A 20,772-nucleotide genomic window follows, 5' to 3' on the forward strand; every position below is an offset into this window, starting at 1 on the left:
TAGGGATGAATCATACTTCGTAAACACATTTTTCTTGGGCACACTGTGTCAGTTGTACGTATGTGTTTATGTAATAAATTTGTACTTATTTTTCTATGTGTGAGTACTGTGCTGTCACACAATCATGCTACTACTCTCACATTCACAATTCGCGTGTTGAAAGTGGGAACTGGAGACTGCAATTTGATAAAAATATCATATCGTGCTTGTGAAATGTGAATAAACAGTGTTTAATTACGGACAATAACATCAAAATGTATCGCAAACTAATGTGGTGTTACGTCCTCGTATTAACTCTATTGGATATATCGCTGAACAGCAAACTGACAGCCCAGGGAAAGAGCCATGGTAAAATCGATTTTATTATTTTAATTCTTTACAACTCCTCGGAGTGTCCGAGGGCAAGATGTGAGATATCGAGTCGGAACACATCGTATCAGTGGAGCGTTAGGCGCAGGCTGGACGCTGCACGGCATGTCGGCGGTAGGACGTAAGGTGGCGCGCGCCGCGATTTATTTTAGATCGGGGCCGCGGCGCGTATGTTTGTCGTTTTTGTTGCACTTTCTTTATGGTATTTTGGGTTCGGCCGGTAGAGAGGAAGCGTAGCGCGCCGCCGGCCCGCCAGCCTTCCCCTTGCAGCGGCTGCAGCGCGCCGTCAACCCGCCAACCTTCCCCTTGCAGCGCCGGCAGCCGCGCTCCCCAAACCTAAATATACCAAAACCAAAGCCTCTCCTACACCCAAATGACAGCCACAGCACACTGGCACACCTGAAGTAAACACAATTACTCGAACAGAATTTGCAACACTTGTATCAACAATGCCTTGTTTCTGACATATTATTAAGCACCTGAATTAATTAGATGATGAAAAATTAATTTGAAGTTGGAATAACAGTTTAGAGACATACTACACAGAATGTAGGCAAAGGAGACAAAAAAAACATTTTTCATAGGAATCTAAGTTTTTCTTAGAGGCTGACTCTTAGGTGCTAGGACAAGTCCTAGGCCTTGGCCTTCTGATAAAGCAGATGGTAATCAGACAAAAATATAATAAATTATTTTTAAACATGTTGGGTGGCTTTATACTTGAATATACTATGATAAGAAGAAATCCTTACTGTTACTGACTGATAAACATAGTGTGCTTACTTTATTTTTTGAGGAATGCATGCCCAGCACATGGTTGTGTAAAGTCAACCCAGAAGTTCCTCTCTTTACCACTCCAAGATTCAATGTCAACTCTATGGCTAAATACATTAAATATTATTATCACATACAAGTCATTGTGATAATCAACCTGATTGTTTCCTCTGATGTTGGAACAATCATAAAAATGGTTAAGCATTTATACATACTTGGTCTCATACTTTGAAAAATAATTGGCAACAGTTGAGTTTTTCTACCCACCACATGGTGTCATAAATATGGAAAGTACCTACCTGTAATTTCTATATCAATTATACTACTTATTTAAATTAAAAAAGAGAATGATAAAAACTTTTAATACACAACATGACCAATACTATTTAAAGGTTATTTCAAGTAGGTACAGTAACTAGCAAAGCATATTAACACTTGTTTATTAATACCATATAATTATATGTAATAACTAAGTGTCTGTTGTTACAGGTGTCACAGTACATGAGTCCCTGGTAGAGGGGATCACATTTCAGGTACTGACTGCTTCAGTATTGCTAATAGATTTTCCCACAATTATGTCTTATGCTAGTTGATTACACAGTAGGATGCATGATGACAACAAATTAAATATTTTCCTTGTTGTTGGCAGACTGAAAAATATAACAGGATAATTTTAAAATGTACATTGTTTACAATGTTTGAAATATGTTACTGCACTAACCAACAACAATCTTTTGAGGCAAAAGGGCCAGAATTTACAATTTACATAATTTTCCTCCACTACACCAACTTAAAATTTTTGTTTTAATAATATAGTATTTGCTTATACAAGTTTGATTTTTTAATTTAATGAAATAGCTGAAAGATAATAAAACAGAAGAAAAAAAAATTGCACAATTTGTGTTTAAAAAAGAAAACTAGGTATAAGTTGTTCTTTATCTATGTATTTGGAGAACCACATGACTTTACATCAGAGAATTTTATTCTTCTGTGAGAAGAATCACAGGATGGCGACCCCTGGATTGGCGCATAAAGTTAATGAAGGTTTAGCGGCTGTTTCACCATCCATTGATTAGTGTTAACTGATGGTTAAATGTGATGCCGTCTCCGTCTATTCGAACAAAACAAATAGAGACGGCATCGCATTTAACCGTCAGTTAACACTAATCAATGGATGGTGAAACCAACCCTTTAAAGTAATTACTAATTATGTATTTATTTGCTTGGTGTGCCACCAAAGATAGTGTTTAATTAATTTTGTAAATGAACACTAATTAGTGGCTTATAATGAACTCACTAAGATGGTAATCTAAAAAAAATTACAGCATACATTATACTTTTTATTAGTTTGGGACTAGGTCAATTGGTGTGAATGGTCCCATGATATTTATTTATGGATCTTTTTTTTATTGCTGTTGTTTAGACATTGTTTTTACTGTCATAGGGACAGGGAGTTTGGTTCATATACATTTTTGATATGTCAGTAAAAAATACCTCATCATCATCATCCCAGCCTATATACGTCCCACTGCTGGGCACAGGCCTCCTCTCAAAACAAGAGGGTGGGAGAAAAAATACCTACAAATTTATAATAGATAAGTAGGGCATATTGTTTCAAGTGCCTACATTGACAACAGGAACACCTTGTTTTGTATGTAAATATACTTCCATGATTGCTCTAGAGACAAATGAAAATGCCATCAATAATATATCCATGAGTTACTTAGTTGGATTACTGCATGTGATGGCAACAGCACAGCAGGTAAACATGAACCAATATACTGTTCAGGCAAGGACAGGGTATAATAACAAATATCACAAAAATGGTCCACAAAATTAAATAACTGTTCTAGTTGCAGTAAGCATTGATGCTTAAAATAACTTTGTTTCATTAATTTAACTCCAAACAACAAAGTAGATAAATGTTAAAAATAATACAAATTGTCTCTCATCTGCAATGTCTGGTATTTACAAACCTATTAATGAGGATGTATGAAGAAAATCAATTATGAATATTTAGTCTTAGCTAATAATATAATATATATATATATTATTAGCAATATGATGAGCACAAGAATATGCATAGAAAGAGCGAGCATGTTTTACAATAGGGGAAGGGAAGGTGCGACGACAACCACTTAGGGAAATACCAATGTAGAAAAAAAATAACAGCTTTTTTTTCTAATTTTTGTTGAGGCTTTGAACACTCCAGGTGCTAAATAATGTTAGCCTCAATAGAGCTTGCTCGCTCAGTTCCCTACATAACATGACAGACCAAAGAAGTGGTATATGCAAATGACTTTGTCAGCTGTCTGCTCTAAAGGTCACAGCTCATTACAGCCACCTGGCACCCGACCAGCACTGCCTTGCCTCGATCGGTTAGTATTCTTCGTATGGATTTGTATGAGTATACGCTTTCTACATCAACTCCGTAGCGTCACTGGATCGCCTCAATGGCGAGGTCACCACGCGCGGACGGCGAGTGGCCCACTCGGCGACAGCCCGCTGCTCGCCGCCATACGACTACTAGGAAATTCGTGGAGCACGCGAAGTCCACTTGTTGTCAACGCGGCGTACACCCGTGGAGCACCTGTCGACAACGAGTGAACACCGAAAGTCGAGGCGGTGCTGATCGGGTACCGGGTGGCTCTAATGAGCTGTGACCTTAAAGAGCCATCATTTGACCTGGAAATTAAATTCGTTATAAAATGTCACTATTGACCTTCAACGACCACGAGCACGACCATTCTGTCAAAGCGTAGTCTGTAAAGCGTAGCCGTAGGACTAACGTAATTTAAGGAGAACTAACACGAGTAGAGTCTGATCTTGGTGTGTTGCGTAGGAATGGGGCTCTGCTGCGGGTGGGGGTGCGGACGCTGTGGGCGGGTCGGGGCGCGCGCTGCCGGTGGGGGCGCTGCGCGCGTGGCCGCCGGCGCTGTCGCTGGGGCGCGCGGCGCTGGGCGCGGCCCGCGCCGCCACCGTCACGCTCACCAACACCGCCAACGCCACGATGCACCTCGCCTCCGTGGCCGGCACCACGCCAGACTTCCACGCCTCCTTCTTCGACTCCAAGGTAACACCGGCCGAGAGGATGTGTTTATGCTGGACTGCTGGTTTCGTGGCTCGGCTTGAGGCCGGCTCCGTCGGGTATATACGATACGCGGAATAGGAAACGAGAGGAAATGTTAATAAGTCCCGATTTGTACCTTAACCAGTGTCGCTTCTATTCGTAGCATCTATTCAGAATGGAACCGTTAAAAACATACAAAAAAACACATAAGTACACCCGAATTGAGAACTTCCTCCTTTTTTGAAGTCGGTTAAAAAGTAACTTCTCAAACGTAGTTAAGTAAAATTAGAACCTCAGATTAGAACTTTACGAAAGCGTAATATCGTTGAGAGTCTATTTTACAGGTATGTGCTGCCACCTAGCTTGAAAGTTACCGTTCCGTAGTTTTCCGCTAGGAAAGATACAATTTATAGATGATAAATGTGTCCAAAATATTGCATTATAAAATAAACTCTATGCGAAAGCTTTTATATTGAACAGGGCTGATTACCTTGACTACAAAATCACCGTTTGGTACTGTTCGAACTATCAAATTGAAATTTGACAATGAAATTGACATATACTACGCCCAGTTGAACTTATCCATATCTATGACTAGCTTTTGCCCGCAACTTTATCCACCAAGATTTTGTTTATCGCTATCCCGCGGGAACTATGCGATTATCCGGGATAAAACTATCATATGTCCTTAATTTATAGGCAGCTGACCCTTCAGTAACGCATGTTACTCGTATTTTAATAGAAGAAGAAACCGCGAGCCAACTAACGTATCTTGATTGACCCGATGCATTTTCTACGTGTGGTATAATAGCATTGGAATAAAAATGACCTTGGCTAACACCATGTCAATTATCAACATTAGGAACAACTCAAAATTCCTATTGAATATTCATTGACATATCTAAGTGAGATCGTTCGTTAGCTATTTAAATAATGTTGCTTTAGAGAAGTCCGAACGGGATAATAATCCCACTAACATTATAAATGCGAAAGTTTGTACGTCGGTTTGTGTTTTAGCTCTTCGCGTCTAGAGCGCTAAACCGATTTTGATGAAATTCAGTATAGATAGTTTGAGTCCCGGGATAGGATATAGGATAATTTTTATCCCGGAAAATAACGTAATTCCTGCGGGCAACAACTAGTGTGGTATAAAATGACCCTGACTCTATAAAGAAACGAGTAACTTCCAATTCCATTTAAGGAAAACTTAACTCAAATTTACTACTTATTGAATATTCATTGACGTACCGTATTGTATCTAACAATAAGTGAGATCGTTCGTTAGAGAAGTCTGAAGCTATTATATGTATGTACTTAGTAAAGTAAAGGGTGCGCATCAATGCAACTACTCTCCGCGCCACCTGGCCGCAAGCCGCAAGCCGCGAGCTGCATCGGGTGCCCGGTGCAGTGCAGGGGTATTTGTATTTAGAAACACTACCTCTACGAATAAATAATAGTCCACTACCTCTACCTACGTATTACTACTAACTTACTACGTATTACTACCTAAGTTTCGTTCAACAATATTAATTTAGCGTTATGTAACACCGTGCTCCGTCAGTATTAGGTACACTTTGTATTAAGTACAGTCAAGGAGACCCAAATGTTCTTCAAAGATGATCTATTGATATGTAAATTGGTTGAAGCAAAGATCAAACAAACCAAAAAAAAGGAAGTAGCTAATTTAATTAGTATGAGAACGAAATGTAAATAAATGTGTTGATTCTAGAGCACTCGATATAAAAAAAAGTTTATGTAGGTACCTACTGGAGGTACAAAAGAAGGGAAAGGGTTCCAACCGTTTTATTTGTGGAAACCCATCCAATGATTGCTGCTAATAGGCATTGAGCTGGCCTGCGGCTGCGTTGCTAGCGCTTCTTGACTTATGAAGTTTTAGATGACGACTTGTAGGGATGCCCTGCCCTCGCCTTCTTCAGGCGGCTCAGGCGCCCTCTACGGTCAGTGCTGAACTATCCCACAAGCACTGTTGAGGCGCTAGCACATAGCAGTAGGTATCTTAATTAATTCTCTGTCGTTCTTTACCGCGCGTCATGTTTTTATTTTGATGCCATAATGGGATGACTAGAGCACGGTATGATAAACAGGTTTTATCTGTGTCGGCAAACTTTAAATTATTTACTTTAGCCTAACTTGTTGCGGCACGGACTCCTTATCTAACGATCTTGAATAACGTTCGGTGTAATAATATTACGCCCTGACTCTTAAGAACGCCTGTGAACTTCGGAAATGGTATAAATAGTCGCGGCGCGCGCTATCGGAGGATGTGTCGGGACACAGGCCAGCAAGACCACAAAGCGACCACTTTGTTTTATTGATTACTTGATAAATACAGATGTTTTGCGCTATAAAATGCTTACTGCGTTGCACACATAATGTGTGCGACCGGTTGTCGTGGAGGGCGCGTGGACCGCGGCGGCTCTGCCCTGACCGATGGGATGTCGCAATCAGTTACTGTTTTCCACACGTGGCCGGCCCTTACCTATAAACCCGTGGGACATCGCGATGCCAGTTTAAATATTGTTTTACACATAAACAATGAGATAACCGACGCGCCTGCGACACGACTATGTCGCGCGTCAGAAGGTCATCGATATGTCAGCGAATTTGTTGCTGCGACACCCAACTTACGTCTATTTATGATATAATAATAATACCTAGTTGTCGAAACATATATAAGTTTCTACGCACTTTGTTTATTCTTGTCTAGATAAACAAAGTGTTTGAAGTGAAATTTGATTCAAATTCGAATTTGAAAACAAAGTAAGTACATACATTGTATTTAATTGCCGGGGGCTCATCAGTTGTTAATTTAGAACTGTTTGTTGTTCTCATTATGTTTCCTTCAAGTTTGAGTAGGTACAAGCACCTATTGTGTGTGTTTTATGAGGGAATCGTCATCGGAGGTGCGGTTTTCCTGCGTGACGCGTGCAGGGGGGGGGGCTCCGCGGGGGCTTATCGATGCCGTTATCAGCTGTTTATTGTCACACCCATTCATTAGCATTACAATGTAGTAGGTAATTTGAGTAATGAATCAAATGAAAGTGACAACCTTATTAATAAACTACCTACTAGGCTAAACTAGTAGGCAATTCTTTTAAGGTTATAGTCTGATCAGGATTTCGTTCAGAATTCGGTCTGGCTGGAGTGGTCGCTAAGATACTTGGTCGTGCAGCATGACGCTGCGGTCCCTTGGCTTGGCGGTGGCGCGGGAGTGGACGAGCGCGGCGCGGCGGCCCATCTCGCGGAGCGCGCAAGTGTGGAGTGGACTTGTGTTTGCGGAGCACAGCCGCGGCCTTGCGCGGCGCGCTAAGTGGGCCGCGCCGTATAAGGCTGCATTGTTTTCGTGACATGCAACTTGTGGCGTTCGTTATTTCCGGGTTAGATTTGTAATAAAATAGATTATCTATGTGTTATCGTGTGTGGGCTTTATCTACGAACGAATAATAGCGATGTATCAGCCCTTCACCTTGCCGCATGTTGCGACGGCGGCGCAGGCCGCAGGCTGCGGCGCGCTGTTGCCATTTGCATATGCAAAGCTGACCTTCGGGCGCGTGCGCTCGCTTCGTCTCGACACTAATTTCGTTCCATTTATTACGCGGGTCCCGGCTGTTTACCGCTGCCGGAGTAATACTACCTAACACCCATCGGCCGTCACGACGACCGCAACGCGAGCGTAAAAGAAACAGTTTATAAAAGTAACGTTACATAATACGTACCTATGCTCACATTCGTAAATTATAAATGCGCAGTTTCATAAACTGAATAGTTTTTTGGAATAGGCTTTCAATCAACAACTGCTGTGTTTTTTTAAGATATTTTTATACTGCTGGCAAGATTACGGTCTATCTAATCAACTAAAATAATTTATGGCGCTACATATGTGTTGACTTTTGGAGCGATTGATTACCTCGATGACAGCTGCTAAGTAATGATTGAGCAAGCAATAACACTTATGTTGCGTTGCGGGCTGCGGGTAGCCTAGCCGAGTTGCTAGGATGGCGCGGGGACAACAAACCGGTCCCGCGTCCACGCTGGCGGTGGTCGTCACCTCGTCACCTGACTCGCCGGCGCGGCGCCGTACGGTACCGGTACCGTGTGTAACATGACTGTCCCGTTTGTTGTGGGAATCAGTCTGCTCCTCATGCAGGTAACTAATCCGGGAACCGGTTTTACAGCAAATTATGGCAACTATTGCAAACGGTGATCTAAAAGTTTTATAATAGGACACGAGGAAGTTGGGGGCCTTGGGTTGGTGTTTCGTGCGGAGAGGGGTGGGGGGTCTGGGCGTTCTTAGAAAAACGATTGGGCATTATCCTCCTGAGTCCTGACATTTTTTAACAAACTTACCGTTTAAGACCTAGACGTGGTTGACCTGCTTTGTTATTTTGGATTTTATTTCAAAATTCTTAGAATTTGTACTTTATAAAGTACATTCGGCCATTATTCCTTACTTCCTTAGTGTTAATTAGTCCTTTATAAAGTAGGTACGTGAGGACTTAGGAGGTTATAGTCACTATCTGCTGGATTAAAAAAAGGGGCGATGTCGACTACGGGTCTCCTTTTTGATATTTTTATGAAAAATGCTATTTAAATCGATTAGGTATGATCTGGGAGTATTTGTAATCGATCTTGCGTAGCCACCGCACCCGCAGGCCTCGTCGGATGGTGTCGGCTGCCGGCGCCCTATCGCCGCCGCCGACACACCTCCGCGCGCTATGATGCCCTGGTAGCTGACAATCTGCTCATCCCGCTGATCGAGCTTTTACTAGGTAGATGACGATAACGAAACAAAAGCGCATCAGGTAGTTGTTCCACGAAAGGTTAATCCTAGAAACAATAGTAGATTGATAACCAAGGATGGAAAGTGACCCATTTTATCTGAGATATTTCTGGCGCTCGAACGAAGTCAGAGCGCCAATAGTTCGAGGGGAAATGGGTAATTTCACCCGAGTTAGACACTCTACTTTTCATTTCGACTGAGGAAAGTAAAATACTACAAAAAAATGAGAATATCATCAAATTGAATTTCAGTCTTCAGTAAATTTAATTTACTTATATCCAACCTCCAACGGTATCTTTTTGACCTGGCCACTTGCCTCGGCCGAGTATAAAAAAAATCGAGTTGATCACGACCAAGGAGTTTATATACCTACAAAACTGGAGGTTGAACGCCGAACGAAGAAGTTTGACCTTTATTACTTATTTATATATTGAATCTCTTTCTTTCACATTTCACGAATGACATCCATCTCTTTCTTAACCTAACTAAAGAAAGAGATAGAATATGTTCGTGACGTAATAAAGATCAAATTTCTTGTTTTAAACGGATGTTCGGCGTTCAACCTCCAGTGTTGTATATAAGCTCCTTGGTCACGACGTGCATCTAGATGGCCATGCCGAAACGTGAAAAAAAAGTGTTATTGACGTAACTCAATTATCTTCGACTCCGTGGATAATCGAAAAATTAAAAAAAAAAAATACTTTCCACCCTAGAGATGAAAACCGCAATTTTCCACCCGGCTATCTACCCATGAAAACTAAACTCTCCGAACAGGAGAGATGAAAAACATTTTATTTATTTATTGATATGATAGACTTTTTTTACGTTTTAAACCTTTCCTATGAAAGTAGTAAAATGCAGTCACAAAACGTTTTTAGTCTTAAACAATGGTGGTAGGTAGGTAGTACGTCTCCAGCCGGGTTTTGCTCGGGTGGCAGGTAGATGCGAACTGTCGGGCGCTGGCCACTTTGCCAGGGGCCACTCGCGGGATCGCTCGCGATGTGGCTGGCCGTGTGTGTCGGGCTGACGGGGCTGGTGCCGGTGGTGTTGCAGACGCTGGCGTGCGGCGCCAACACGTCGTTCAGCGTGGTGTACCTGGGGCGGCGCGAGGGGCCCGTCTCCGCGCACCTCTACATACACACCTCGCTCGGGGTGCACAAGTATCCGGTAACACACCTTTTTACTATTTAATTGACCGTCTAAAATGGTCTCGCCGGAAGACCAGCGCTGGCTCCACCCGAGCAGTCTGCATTTTGCTGAGGCGGGACCATTTCGGGCACAAACAAATATTTTCGTCACTACTTTGAAAAAATCTCGTATCACACACAAGTCAATACGTCAACAAAATTAACTCTTGAAGCAATGATCATAAAGTTCACTCAGTAAAATTATCGATTTGAAGATACGGGCTTTTTTCAAAGTAGTGATTTCATATTTTTTTATTTTTTTTATTCATATTTTCTCTTTATCCGGGATAAAAAGCATACCTAATAAAATATGTGATAGATACCTAATCGAAGTTGTAAACCATCTCTCTGCCAAATTTCATCCAAATTCGTCGAGGCGTTATTGCGTGATCGAGTAACAAACACACAAACAACTAAACAAACGGTCTTGTTTATAATATTAGGTCCTAACTGTTATTCACACCTCGTCTGCGAAAAATTCATTTACGCGCGCTCGTGGGATCGTTACAATTTTCCCGAAAAATATCCTGTGTCTTCTTTGGGTCTTTAACAATCAGTTGAGTACTTTAGGCGCGAAAGCGTAATAAACAAACACTCGCTTACAAGGAGGGATATTAGCAAAATTTCGTTAATTAAAGGCTACCCTAACATAATAAGTAAGTACTTAGTCAAGCGACAAGTTTAAATAACGACTCTTCTATAGTCGTAAATTCTAAACGTTGCCACAAAATCCCATATAACTCGTAATTTTAAACAAATCCTAAAGTGACAGACGTAGGTACTCGTAACGACCATGTGCTAAACAGGCAGCTGGCGTGGCCAAATTGTAAAGATCGGCAACTAAAAAAAAGGGACCGTTGGAACTTGTTCACACCGATACCGACCGCGAAGATTTCATTGTACGCGACGGCGACAGACTCCAAGTTTACAACTTTTTTTATGTTACATCTGGCTAATCGTAAGCAATGCGTTACAATTTGTTCGTTACTTTTCCCACTTCCTTCATTAAAAGTTTGGGATTTTGTTGGTTTGATTGCATTAAGTCATAGTAATTGTACCTAAGTAATACTCTGCACGGATTTGGATAAAAAAATTGCACGTTTGGTATTCAATTTGCATATTGGATACTTTCTTATCTCAATAATTTCACAGACATGCGATGCGAGAGCAGTAACTGAATTAGACGCAGTCGTAGTCGAGGAGAAGAACTTTACTGTTTAGTGTCATGATAGATGTTTTATTAAAATACCTGGGGGGCTACTACGAAGTTCGAATCTAGTATCGTCTTTCCTCTCACACTCCTGTTAAATACACGCTGTTAGCGTGAGCATCCAATATCGAACCTCGTAGTGTAAAGCTGTTAAGTACAGTCACAACGCGGGACTGTTGGGCCACTTGCCACTCTTCGTAGTTTGGGTGGGTAATGCTAATCCAGGCCCCTATAATTTAATAAAAGTTACAAGTGGTACAATTCTACATGATTGTCACTTTTTTGTATGAGAAACTTAACAATTATGTAAAATTGAGCACTTGTAACTTTTCAATATGGGCCAGCATATTGATGACAATATTTTCCTATGAGTAGATATGTTATTACTCGACTAAATAATGAACACTGTAGGAGATAACTTAACATAACAAAAACCGTTGTACATACCTAACTTGTAATCTTGATTTGTAGTTTTGTATTTACCACTTGAAATTTTGAATAGTTATTTCCGTCCCTAACAATGAAGGTTTCTGAAACAGGCTAATTGGTGCTAGTATTATGACGTTGTGATTGGTTGAATAACGAAATGAGCCAATCACAAGCAAGACTGTAACGTCAAACCTCTCAACGCCATCTAGCGATACCTCGTCTAACCTTCATTGATTTGTGGCGAGATTGTTTGTCGCTGGCATTAAGACTTCGGCTACACGTTCAGTCTGGCGTCAGTTTAACTAGTCCATCATTCTGGTCAGAATCAGAATGACGACTATCGTGTAACATTCACGAACCAACGGACTGATGAAAATTAAGCTCTCTCTTGTAGTACAGTTACCAAGACCAATATCTGACACAACAAGCGTGCATAAATATCTGATACGACTATATTTCTAGGGCCGGAAGGACGTGTCAGATATTGTTGCACGCTCCGCTGTGGCAGATATGAATGCTGGTGACATGTACGTACCCAAGGGCGTTTCAAATCCATTCGTCCATCCAATGTGAATGATGGAGTGAACTGACGTATGAGCGTGTAACTGTGGTGTAGTGTAGCCGAGGTGTAAGGCTGGTGTGTGGTGGCAGGTGTCGGCGGTGGGCGTGGCCAGCGAGTGGGGGCTGTGGCCGCTGGTGGGCGTGCGCGTGCCGCACAACGCGACGCTCACGCCGCTGCTCACGCTGCACAACCCCACGCCGCACACCGTGCAGGTATGAGGCTCATCACACGTCCACTGCTGGGCAGTGGGCAGTGGCCAGTGCCCAATGAGAGGGCTCCACGCAGGCCCAGTGCGGACTGGAAGGATCACAAACACCATAGAATTTTCTTGCAAGTTTTCGTACCATCAGCCAAATAAGTGGTCTTCCAATTTTTAAACAAGTTCCTATTAAGTGAATATGTCGCTAAAGTCGAACTTTTAAGTTGACAGACACGTCTATTGGCATTATTGTTTTATGACATGCAAACGATTATCAACTTTAGGGTGGTAGACCACATATTTGGCTGATGGTACGCCGTGAGGCTCATTGTATTTTATTTTCACATCACGTGCTAGAGTTACAGGCTAAAGACTGTCGTATGTGTAGCACCGGATGCGCCATGTAACATTTTTGATGACGCGAAATAATCTGTTTATATGACGCTGTAACCCTCGCACAATGTCCCGCAATACGTTTTGATCCCAGAACGTTGCGTATGCGGCATTAAAAGTTGTTTTGGGTAGATTTCATGTATTATTGAAGGCTTGTCCTGCAACATGTTGTTCCATTTGTCTACGTGTCTGTGACGTGTAACAGGCAGTGTTGCAAAAAGGCATTGCTACTGGGGGGTGGTGTTGACTAGTAACTGCCTACCCCTGAATTGAGCCACTGTATGGTTCGAGTGTCGTGACGTGCAGGTGCAAGAGATCTACTCGTCGGTGGGGTGGCTGGGGCTGCAGCTGCCGGGCGGCGCGGCGACGGCCCCGCGCGCGCTGTGGGCCGTCCCGCCGCACTCCAGCCGCGCGCTCGTGCGCCTGCGCCTCGCCGCGCCGCCGCCGCTGCCCGGCAAGCCGCGCGACGCGCCCGACCCGCGCGCCGCCTACATCAGGTAAGGACACACACACGCGCCGCGAAGATACGACCATAGCATACTACACTAACATAGCACAGGAGCTCCAGCTGCAATTGCATTTAGCATAAAATATGGAATGTCATCTCTTTCATAGTGGCCGTAACGAATTAAATTAAAAAAGACAATTTTTCAACACGACTTTTTTGTTTACTAATGTTTTTGTACGACTGTTATAACGCCACTATTATGTTCTAGGATTAAGGCCAACGTGACGGGCCCGCCGCTGGTGGTGGTGGTGGAGGCGCTGGCGGCGCCGCCCGGCGCGCACGCGCAGCCGCTGCAGCTGCGCGCCGGCACGCGCGGCGCACAGGACCCGCCATACAAGGTCAGTTGAATCATAAACTCAAAGGACTCGACCCCACTTCACCCCATTTTGGTGGCTTTTGGGAAGCTAAGATAAAGATTTCAAAACTATGTGATACGTTCATCTTATTTAAGTGTATTTAATAGAATGAGTGTCATAAATCGTGTTATTAATTGTACGTTCGGGAGGCTGTGGCTGAATATTCTGACATGTCTGTTACATACCAGATATGCCACTAAATATGACTGCCTTCGGTGGTTTATGAGAAGCAGGAGTAAAATTTGCAATGTTATTTTTTTTAACGTTTTATGAAAGGATTTATTGTCACTGCTCAAATTATAGTGTAGGTCCTGATGGCAACAATCGATGTCTCGTATCATTGACGAGTGTGAGGTTTGGTGTTGTTGCAGTTCGAGATCACGATGGGCAACAGCGAGGGCGCGTGGCAGGCGGTGGCGGGCGGCGCGCTGCCCCCGCGGTGCCGCGCCGCGCCGCACGCGCCGCCGCCGCCGCCGCCCGCGCCGCGCCTCCACAACGGGGCCGCCGCGCACGCGCACACGCACACGCACAACGGTCAGATACATGATATTATAGTTTTTTACATCTCACGTTCGTAAACTTCGTATTTACTTATTCGGTGTCTGGGCAGCATACATTTTTACTTTTACTTCATTTCAATATTAAGCGATAAGGTCGCCTATTGCTTACCTGGTAATTTTCTCTGTGTACCTGTTTTCTGTATCGCTTACTATTTCTGGTGTACAATAAAGAGTAATTGTATTGTATTGTATTGTAATATTTTTGGCTCATTTTATGCACTCACTGCAAAATCTATTATTTCTTATTTCTTCACTCGTAATGAAAGGGAAAATAGTGGCCGAATCTATGATGAAAATTTGACCCAACTGAATTTGGTGTTCGGCGGCAGGCGCGGCGGAGAGCGCGGAGGGCGCGCAGCTGACGTTCCTGCGCACGCAGCTCGAGCCGCACCAGCAGCCCGAGCCCGCCGCAGAGTTCACGCTGGACTGTGAGTGAGCCCGCCGGCGTGACCACCCGCACTGGAGCAGCGTGCGGGTAGCTGACCGATCACTCTGTTCGCAGTCGCAAAGCTGTGGGCCCGCGGCATCTCTCCGGACGACGAGGAGGCGGAACAGAGCGAGGACGACGAGGGGGGCGCGGGGGGCGCGGAGCGGTGGTGCGCCGGCTGGTGCTGCGCGGCGGCGGCGCGCTGCCCTACAGCGTGCGCCTGCTGCCCGGCACGCTGCGGCTGCCCGCACACTTACAGTGAGTAGCGGGGGCGCGGGGGGCGCGGGGCGGTGGTGCGCCGGCTGGTGCTGCGCGGGCGGCGGCGCGCTGCCCTACAGCGTGCGCCTGCTGCCCGGCACGCTGCGGCTGCCCGCACACTTACAGTGAGTAGCGGGGGGCGCGGGGGGCGCGGGGCGGTGGTGCGCCGGCTGGTGCTGCGCGGGCGGCGGCGCGCTGCCCTACAGCGTGCGCCTGCTGCCCGGCACGCTGCGGCTGCCCGCACACTTACAGTGAGTAGCGGGGGCGCGGGGGGCGCGGGGCGGTGGTGCGCCGGCTGGTGCTGCGCGGCGGCGGCGCGCTGCCCTACAGCGTGCGCCTGCTGCCCGGCACGCTGCGGCTGCCCGCACACTTACAGTGAGTAGCGGGGGCGCGGGGGGCGCGGGGCGGTGGTGCGCCGGCTGGTGCTGCGCGGGCGGCGCGCGCTGCCCTACAGCGTGCGCCTGCTGCCCGGCACGCTGCGGCTGCCCGCACACTTACAGTGAGTAGCGGGGGGCGCGGGGGCGCGGGGCGGTGGTGCGCCGGCTGGTGCTGCGCGGGCGGCGGCGCGCTGCCCTACAGCGTGCGCCTGCTGCCCGGCACGCTGCGGCTGCCCGCACACTTACAGTGAGTAGCGGGGGGCGCGGGGGCGCGGGGCGGTGGTGCGCCGGCTGGTGCTGCGCGGGCGGCGGCGCGCTGCCCTACAGCGTGCGCCTGCTGCCGGCACGCTGCGGCTGCCCGCACACTTACAGTGAGTAGCGGGGCGCGGGGGGCGCGGGGCGGTGGTGCGCCGGCTGGTGCTGCGCGGCGGCGGCGCGCTGCCCTACAGCGTGCGCCTGCTGCCCGGCACGCTGCGGCTGCCCGCACACTTACAGTGAGTAGCGGGGGGCGCGGGGGGCGCGGGGCGGTGGTGCGCCGGCTGGTGCTGCGCGTGTTCCACAGAGATTATTATTTGTGTGTAACGTGCGTTCTGTCGACAGTTTCGTGACCGCGAACGAGGAAGAATGCATGAAGCCGCAGGAGTTGCGCGCGCGCAACGAGTTCGAGCAGCCCGTGCTCGTCGCCAGCCTCGAGTACCCGCCGGAACTGCTCGAACACTTTGAGGTCAGTGGCCAACCAGTGGTTGTCTTTAACGTTTTTGTTATCTTTATTTCGGTTTTTTATAATGCTATTTTAATACTATGATTTTTTAAATTGTTGTAATTTTTTTACTTGCTAATAAACAAAAGTTAAATCTTTGGCTTACGAGTATTTAGACAGTAACCTATCTAAAACTTAGGTTTAGGTTACGGTATGCATGCGGCTAATCGCACGGTTATACATATGGTTGTTCAGGTGGAGTCATTCGTGCCGCTGTCGCTGGGGGCGGGCGAGGCGGCGCTGCTGGCGCGGCTGCGGCTGCGCGGGCGCACGCGCGCGGCGCTGGACGCGGCGCTGCGCCTGCGCACCAACCTCACGCACACCACCTACACCGTGCCCGTGCAGCTCTACAGCGGGGAGCTCGACATCGTCAGTACACACACTCGTGTTTTAAGGACTCCTTTACGTAACAGTTGCATTAACTACTAATTTGCAATGATTCTGTCAATATTTTCGCACCGTTTTCCCGTTCATAAAAATCTGTGTTCGAATAATAGGCTTTAATGTATCTGGTACGTGTTCTTGTCGCGATCTCCTTGTTGAGTGTGTGTCGTTGGTGCGTCAGGAGTGGGAGTGGCCGGGCGCCACGGCCGCGGAGCTGGACCTGGGCGTGCTGGGCACGTCGTCGACGCGGCGCGTGCGCGCGCGCCTGGCCAACCGGGGGCCCGCGCCGCTCTGCGTGGCGCCGCACTCCGAGCTGCCCGGCGCCACGCTCACCCTGGACGCGGACTGCGTGCCGCCGCATCAGCACGTACAGGTGCGCTCGTCACACCACACCACACACACCACACACCACACACTACACAGGAGGCGCGGTCTAATGCGGGTGGGTAATGTGTTGCAGGCGGTGCTGACGGTGGTGGCGCCGGCGCGCGCGGGGGGCGTGGCGGGCGCCGTGTGGCTCCGCGGCGCGCACGCGCACCAGCGCACGGCGCTGCGGCTGCGCGCGCGGCCCGGCCAGCTGCGCGCCGCCCTGCTCGCGCCCGGCCCCCGACCCGCCGCCCCGGTACGGTGGTACAAGCACTGCGTGGGCTCGCTTGTACCTATTTAATCGGTTCGATGTTGTCGCTACAACGACATCAAATTCAACAGCGCGCTATCGGTTTCAGTTCGCGGAGGTGCCGGAGTGGACGCTGTCGGTGGAGAGTAGTATGGCGCTGCGCATGCGGCTGGAGCGTGTCGAATCCAAGGACCCCGACTTGGCCGTAGAATTCATGTGAGTTGCTTGTTCTCAACTCTTGATAGTGAAGATTTTTTTTTATTTTGGCGTGTGCTTATTTTCATATGTGAAGACGTCCCTAAAACACCATAAGCCTTATGGTATAAGGCTTAGCATGCCGACGAAATAGAGCCCTCAAGAGTTAGGGCCCCAGAATGGAACCCTGAGGGACACCTCATTTAACATCAAAAGCTTTGGACGTCATATTGAACTTCCCACAATTAGTTTCAAAATTATTTTTTCTAAAAATTATTTCCATTTGAAGATAATTTAACAAAATTTAGTGTGCATTTTCCCTGATTCTAATAAATTCCAGTTGTTTCAAGAGTAGTGCATGGTTAACTGTATCAAAGGCAGAACTTAAATCAATAAATAGACTGAAATAGTTAATTTACGCACTGTAGTATCTATTATCGGATTTATTGCTTGTTAAAAACTAACGATGTTTGTTTCGAACGAACCGAATTCGGAGTTTGCCGTTTCATCGTTCTAAAGCGAAATATGTAGTACCGAGCGTATGATACGGCAGCGTTGAAGCGTGACTATTTGATCGAGCAATGGTCATCCCCGGCAGTCCTCCCGAGTCTGAGGCGGAGCGCTGGCTGGAGGCGGGCGCGTCCGCGACCCTGGGCCGGGTGCGGTACGTGGCGGAGCGCGCGTGCGGCGCCCGCTGCTACAGCGGACAGGCGGAGGCGGAGGCGGAGGCGGCGGCGGGGGCGGCGGCGGGGGCGGGGCGGCGCGCGTGGCGCGCGCGGCCGCTGCGCGAGGAGCTGCCGCTGCTGCGCCGGCGCCGCCAGCTGTTCGAGGCCGAGCTGGCGCGCGCCGCCACACTCAACGTCTCGCTCTGGCTCGACACCAATGAGGTGACATTGTTTGTTTAATTCGATTCGGCCACTCCATGATACTACTACACGTATATTTGTTAATTCACTGACATCCCTCTGACCCCTGAAGTCTTCCTTACGATTACGAATAAATAATAATTATATTTTTTTTAACGTAGAATAATTGCAAATGAAGAATGTTACATCACTGGTGGTGACGATTGTGTGACGCCGTGTGTGTATGTGTGTGTCGTCAGATGGTGCGCATTCCCGTGTCGGGATCGGTGCAGTTGGTGTGGCCGCGACTGGTGACCGCCGTGGAGCCGGCGGGAGACGAGGCCCTGCTGGCGGGCGTGGGCGCGGCCGCGGCGCGCTGGCTGCGCGTGCGCAACCCCAGCCCCGCCCACCCGCTGCGGGTGCACGCGCTCCTCGCGCCCGCCCTCGCGCTGCCCGCGCCCGCGCTGTCAGTATAACGCGGTTTCATTCTTCTACTCATAATAAAACAACAGTTTTTGATAATAAGGGGTTGATATCAAAAGAGGAAGCTATGAGTGGTAGCATGGGTTGGTTCTAAATTACAAATGATGAAATGAAATACTTAATATTAGTAGGTAGGTACAAAAGTTTCGCTTTATAACAAAGCAAAAAAACGACGAGCTCCTTTCACTGCCTTTTGCCTAATATCACCCAAGTTTCGTTCAATATCGATAGAGTGATGAGATTTGTTTTATATTGCAGCACGACGGCCCCGCAGTGCGTCAGCGAAGAATGCGTGTACTCGGAAGGCACGTTCGCGCTGGCGGAGTGGCGCGCGCCGCACGGGGGCGTGGCCGCGCTGCCGGAGGCGGGGCCCGGGGAGGGGGAGGGGGAGGGAGGGATCGCACTGACACTGGCGCCCCGCGCCGTCGTCGACTTCCGAGTGGACTTTGCGCCCGCGCAGCCTGCGCTTTACCACGCACACTTTTATCTAAGGTACTTCCATGTTTCACTGCCTATTTTATTTATTATATTTACATACATAATTATAAAGAAGTAGACGGTAATTGTTTGGTATTCGTTTCTAGAAACAACCTGACCGTGGTGGAGGGCGTGGAGTTGGCGGGACGTGGCGCCGTGCCCAGCTTCGAGCTGGCGGGACGCCGCGCCGGCGCCGCCGCGCCGCTGCTGCTGCAGGTAGGGGTTTTATTTTTGATATAATTTTTGATTGAAGCTGATTTTGCTATTATTAACGTTTTAAACGCACACAGAGCATGCGATGCGCGGGTTTAGCGGGTTATCGCTCGTACGCTCACGAAGTTCCGTTCGTTCAGGTGGACGACTGCTCGGAAGATTCCGAGTGCGGGGAGGCGGGGGAGGGCGGCGAGGGGGCGGGGGGCGGTGGACGGTGCGGCGCACGGTCGTGGCGCGCAACACGGGCGCGGTCCCGCTGCGCCTGCGCGGCTGGCGGCTGGCGGGCGCGCCGTGCCGCGCGCGCGGCTTCCGGCTGGAGCCCTGCGCGCCGCTCGCGCTCGCGCCCAACGAGTCGCGCGCGCTCACGGTCGCCTTCCGCGCGGACTGCTCGCTGGCGCGCGTGTCCGCCGCGCTCACCCTGCGCGCCGGCGCCGGCGCCGCGCCCGCCGCCTTCCGACTGCTGGCCGCCGTGCCCGCGCGGCTGCTGCCCGCCTGCGCGCGCCAGCTGCCGCGCCCGCCCTGGGAGCCCGCGCTGCGCGCCGCCGGCGCCCTGCTGGTGCTGGCCGCGCTCGCGCTCGTGCTCGCCGCCGCCGCGCTCGACGCCGAGCGGCTGCTGCGACGGGCGCGCCTCGCCCGCGCGCCCCCGCGCCGCCCCCGCGCGCGCCGCTCGACCTGCGCGCGCTGGCCCGCGCGCCCGCGCCGCCGCCGCCCGCGCGCCGCCGCAAGACGCCGCGTCGCCCGCCGCCCGCGCAGACCCCGCCCGCGCCCGACCCGCACGCCGAGCGCAAAGCTTTCGAGCTCTGGCGCGTTGAGATGCTCCGCCGCGACTCGCCGCGCGCCCCCGACGGGGACGAGGAGGGCCGCCCCGCCGGCGAGCGCGACCCGCCGCGCGCCGCCGAGCCCGCGGACCGCGCCGAGCCCGACGCCGACGCCGACGCGGAGGACCGCGACCCGCGCACCAGCAGCGAGGACGACGCCGCCTCCACCACGACCACCGACTCCTCGTCGCCGCCCGACGAGCCGGAGCACCCCGAGCCGAGCGAGCCGGCCGCCGCGAGCGAGCCGCCGCCGCCGCGGCCGTCCTCCCCGCCGCCAGCCCCCCTGCGCCCGCGCCGCGACGCCAGCCCGCCGGCGCGCCGCAGCGAGCCGCCCGCGCGCCCGCGCGCCACGCCCGGCAAGCATCACGCGCGCAAAGACAAGGTGTCCAAGCGGCGCGGCGAGCGGCCGCCGGCCGCCCCGGCGCGCCCGTCCCCGCCGCACGCGGAGCCGCGCGGGCCGCAGGCGGGCGCGGGCGCGGGCGCGGGCTGCGCGCTCCGCTGGGG

General features: G+C 49.4%; 1 protein-coding gene across 1 annotated transcript; it reads left to right on the top strand.

Moving 5' to 3' along the window:
* Positions 1-83: 83 nt before the first annotated feature.
* Tmem131 (Transmembrane protein 131) lies at positions 84-20,761 on the top strand (the record flags this gene model as incomplete). The annotated part of the gene is given in 23 exon segments (XM_074098754.1): positions 84-348; positions 1,630-1,673; positions 3,983-4,213; positions 10,065-10,178; positions 12,489-12,611; positions 13,298-13,488; positions 13,708-13,837; positions 14,227-14,389; positions 14,745-14,843; positions 14,918-15,100; positions 15,857-15,971; positions 16,078-16,201; positions 16,433-16,606; positions 16,803-16,994; positions 17,082-17,243; positions 17,347-17,453; positions 18,031-18,319; positions 18,538-18,743; positions 19,019-19,252; positions 19,345-19,453; positions 19,591-19,664; positions 19,667-20,090; positions 20,093-20,761. Coding segments are annotated over 23 exon segments (4,251 nt in total), but the record flags the coding sequence as incomplete, so codon positions are not given.
* Positions 20,762-20,772: the final 11 nt, after the last annotated feature.

The sequence above is a fragment of the Choristoneura fumiferana genome, chromosome 15 (assembly GCF_025370935.1).
Source record: "Choristoneura fumiferana chromosome 15, NRCan_CFum_1, whole genome shotgun sequence".
NCBI lineage: Eukaryota > Metazoa > Arthropoda > Insecta > Lepidoptera > Tortricidae > Choristoneura > Choristoneura fumiferana.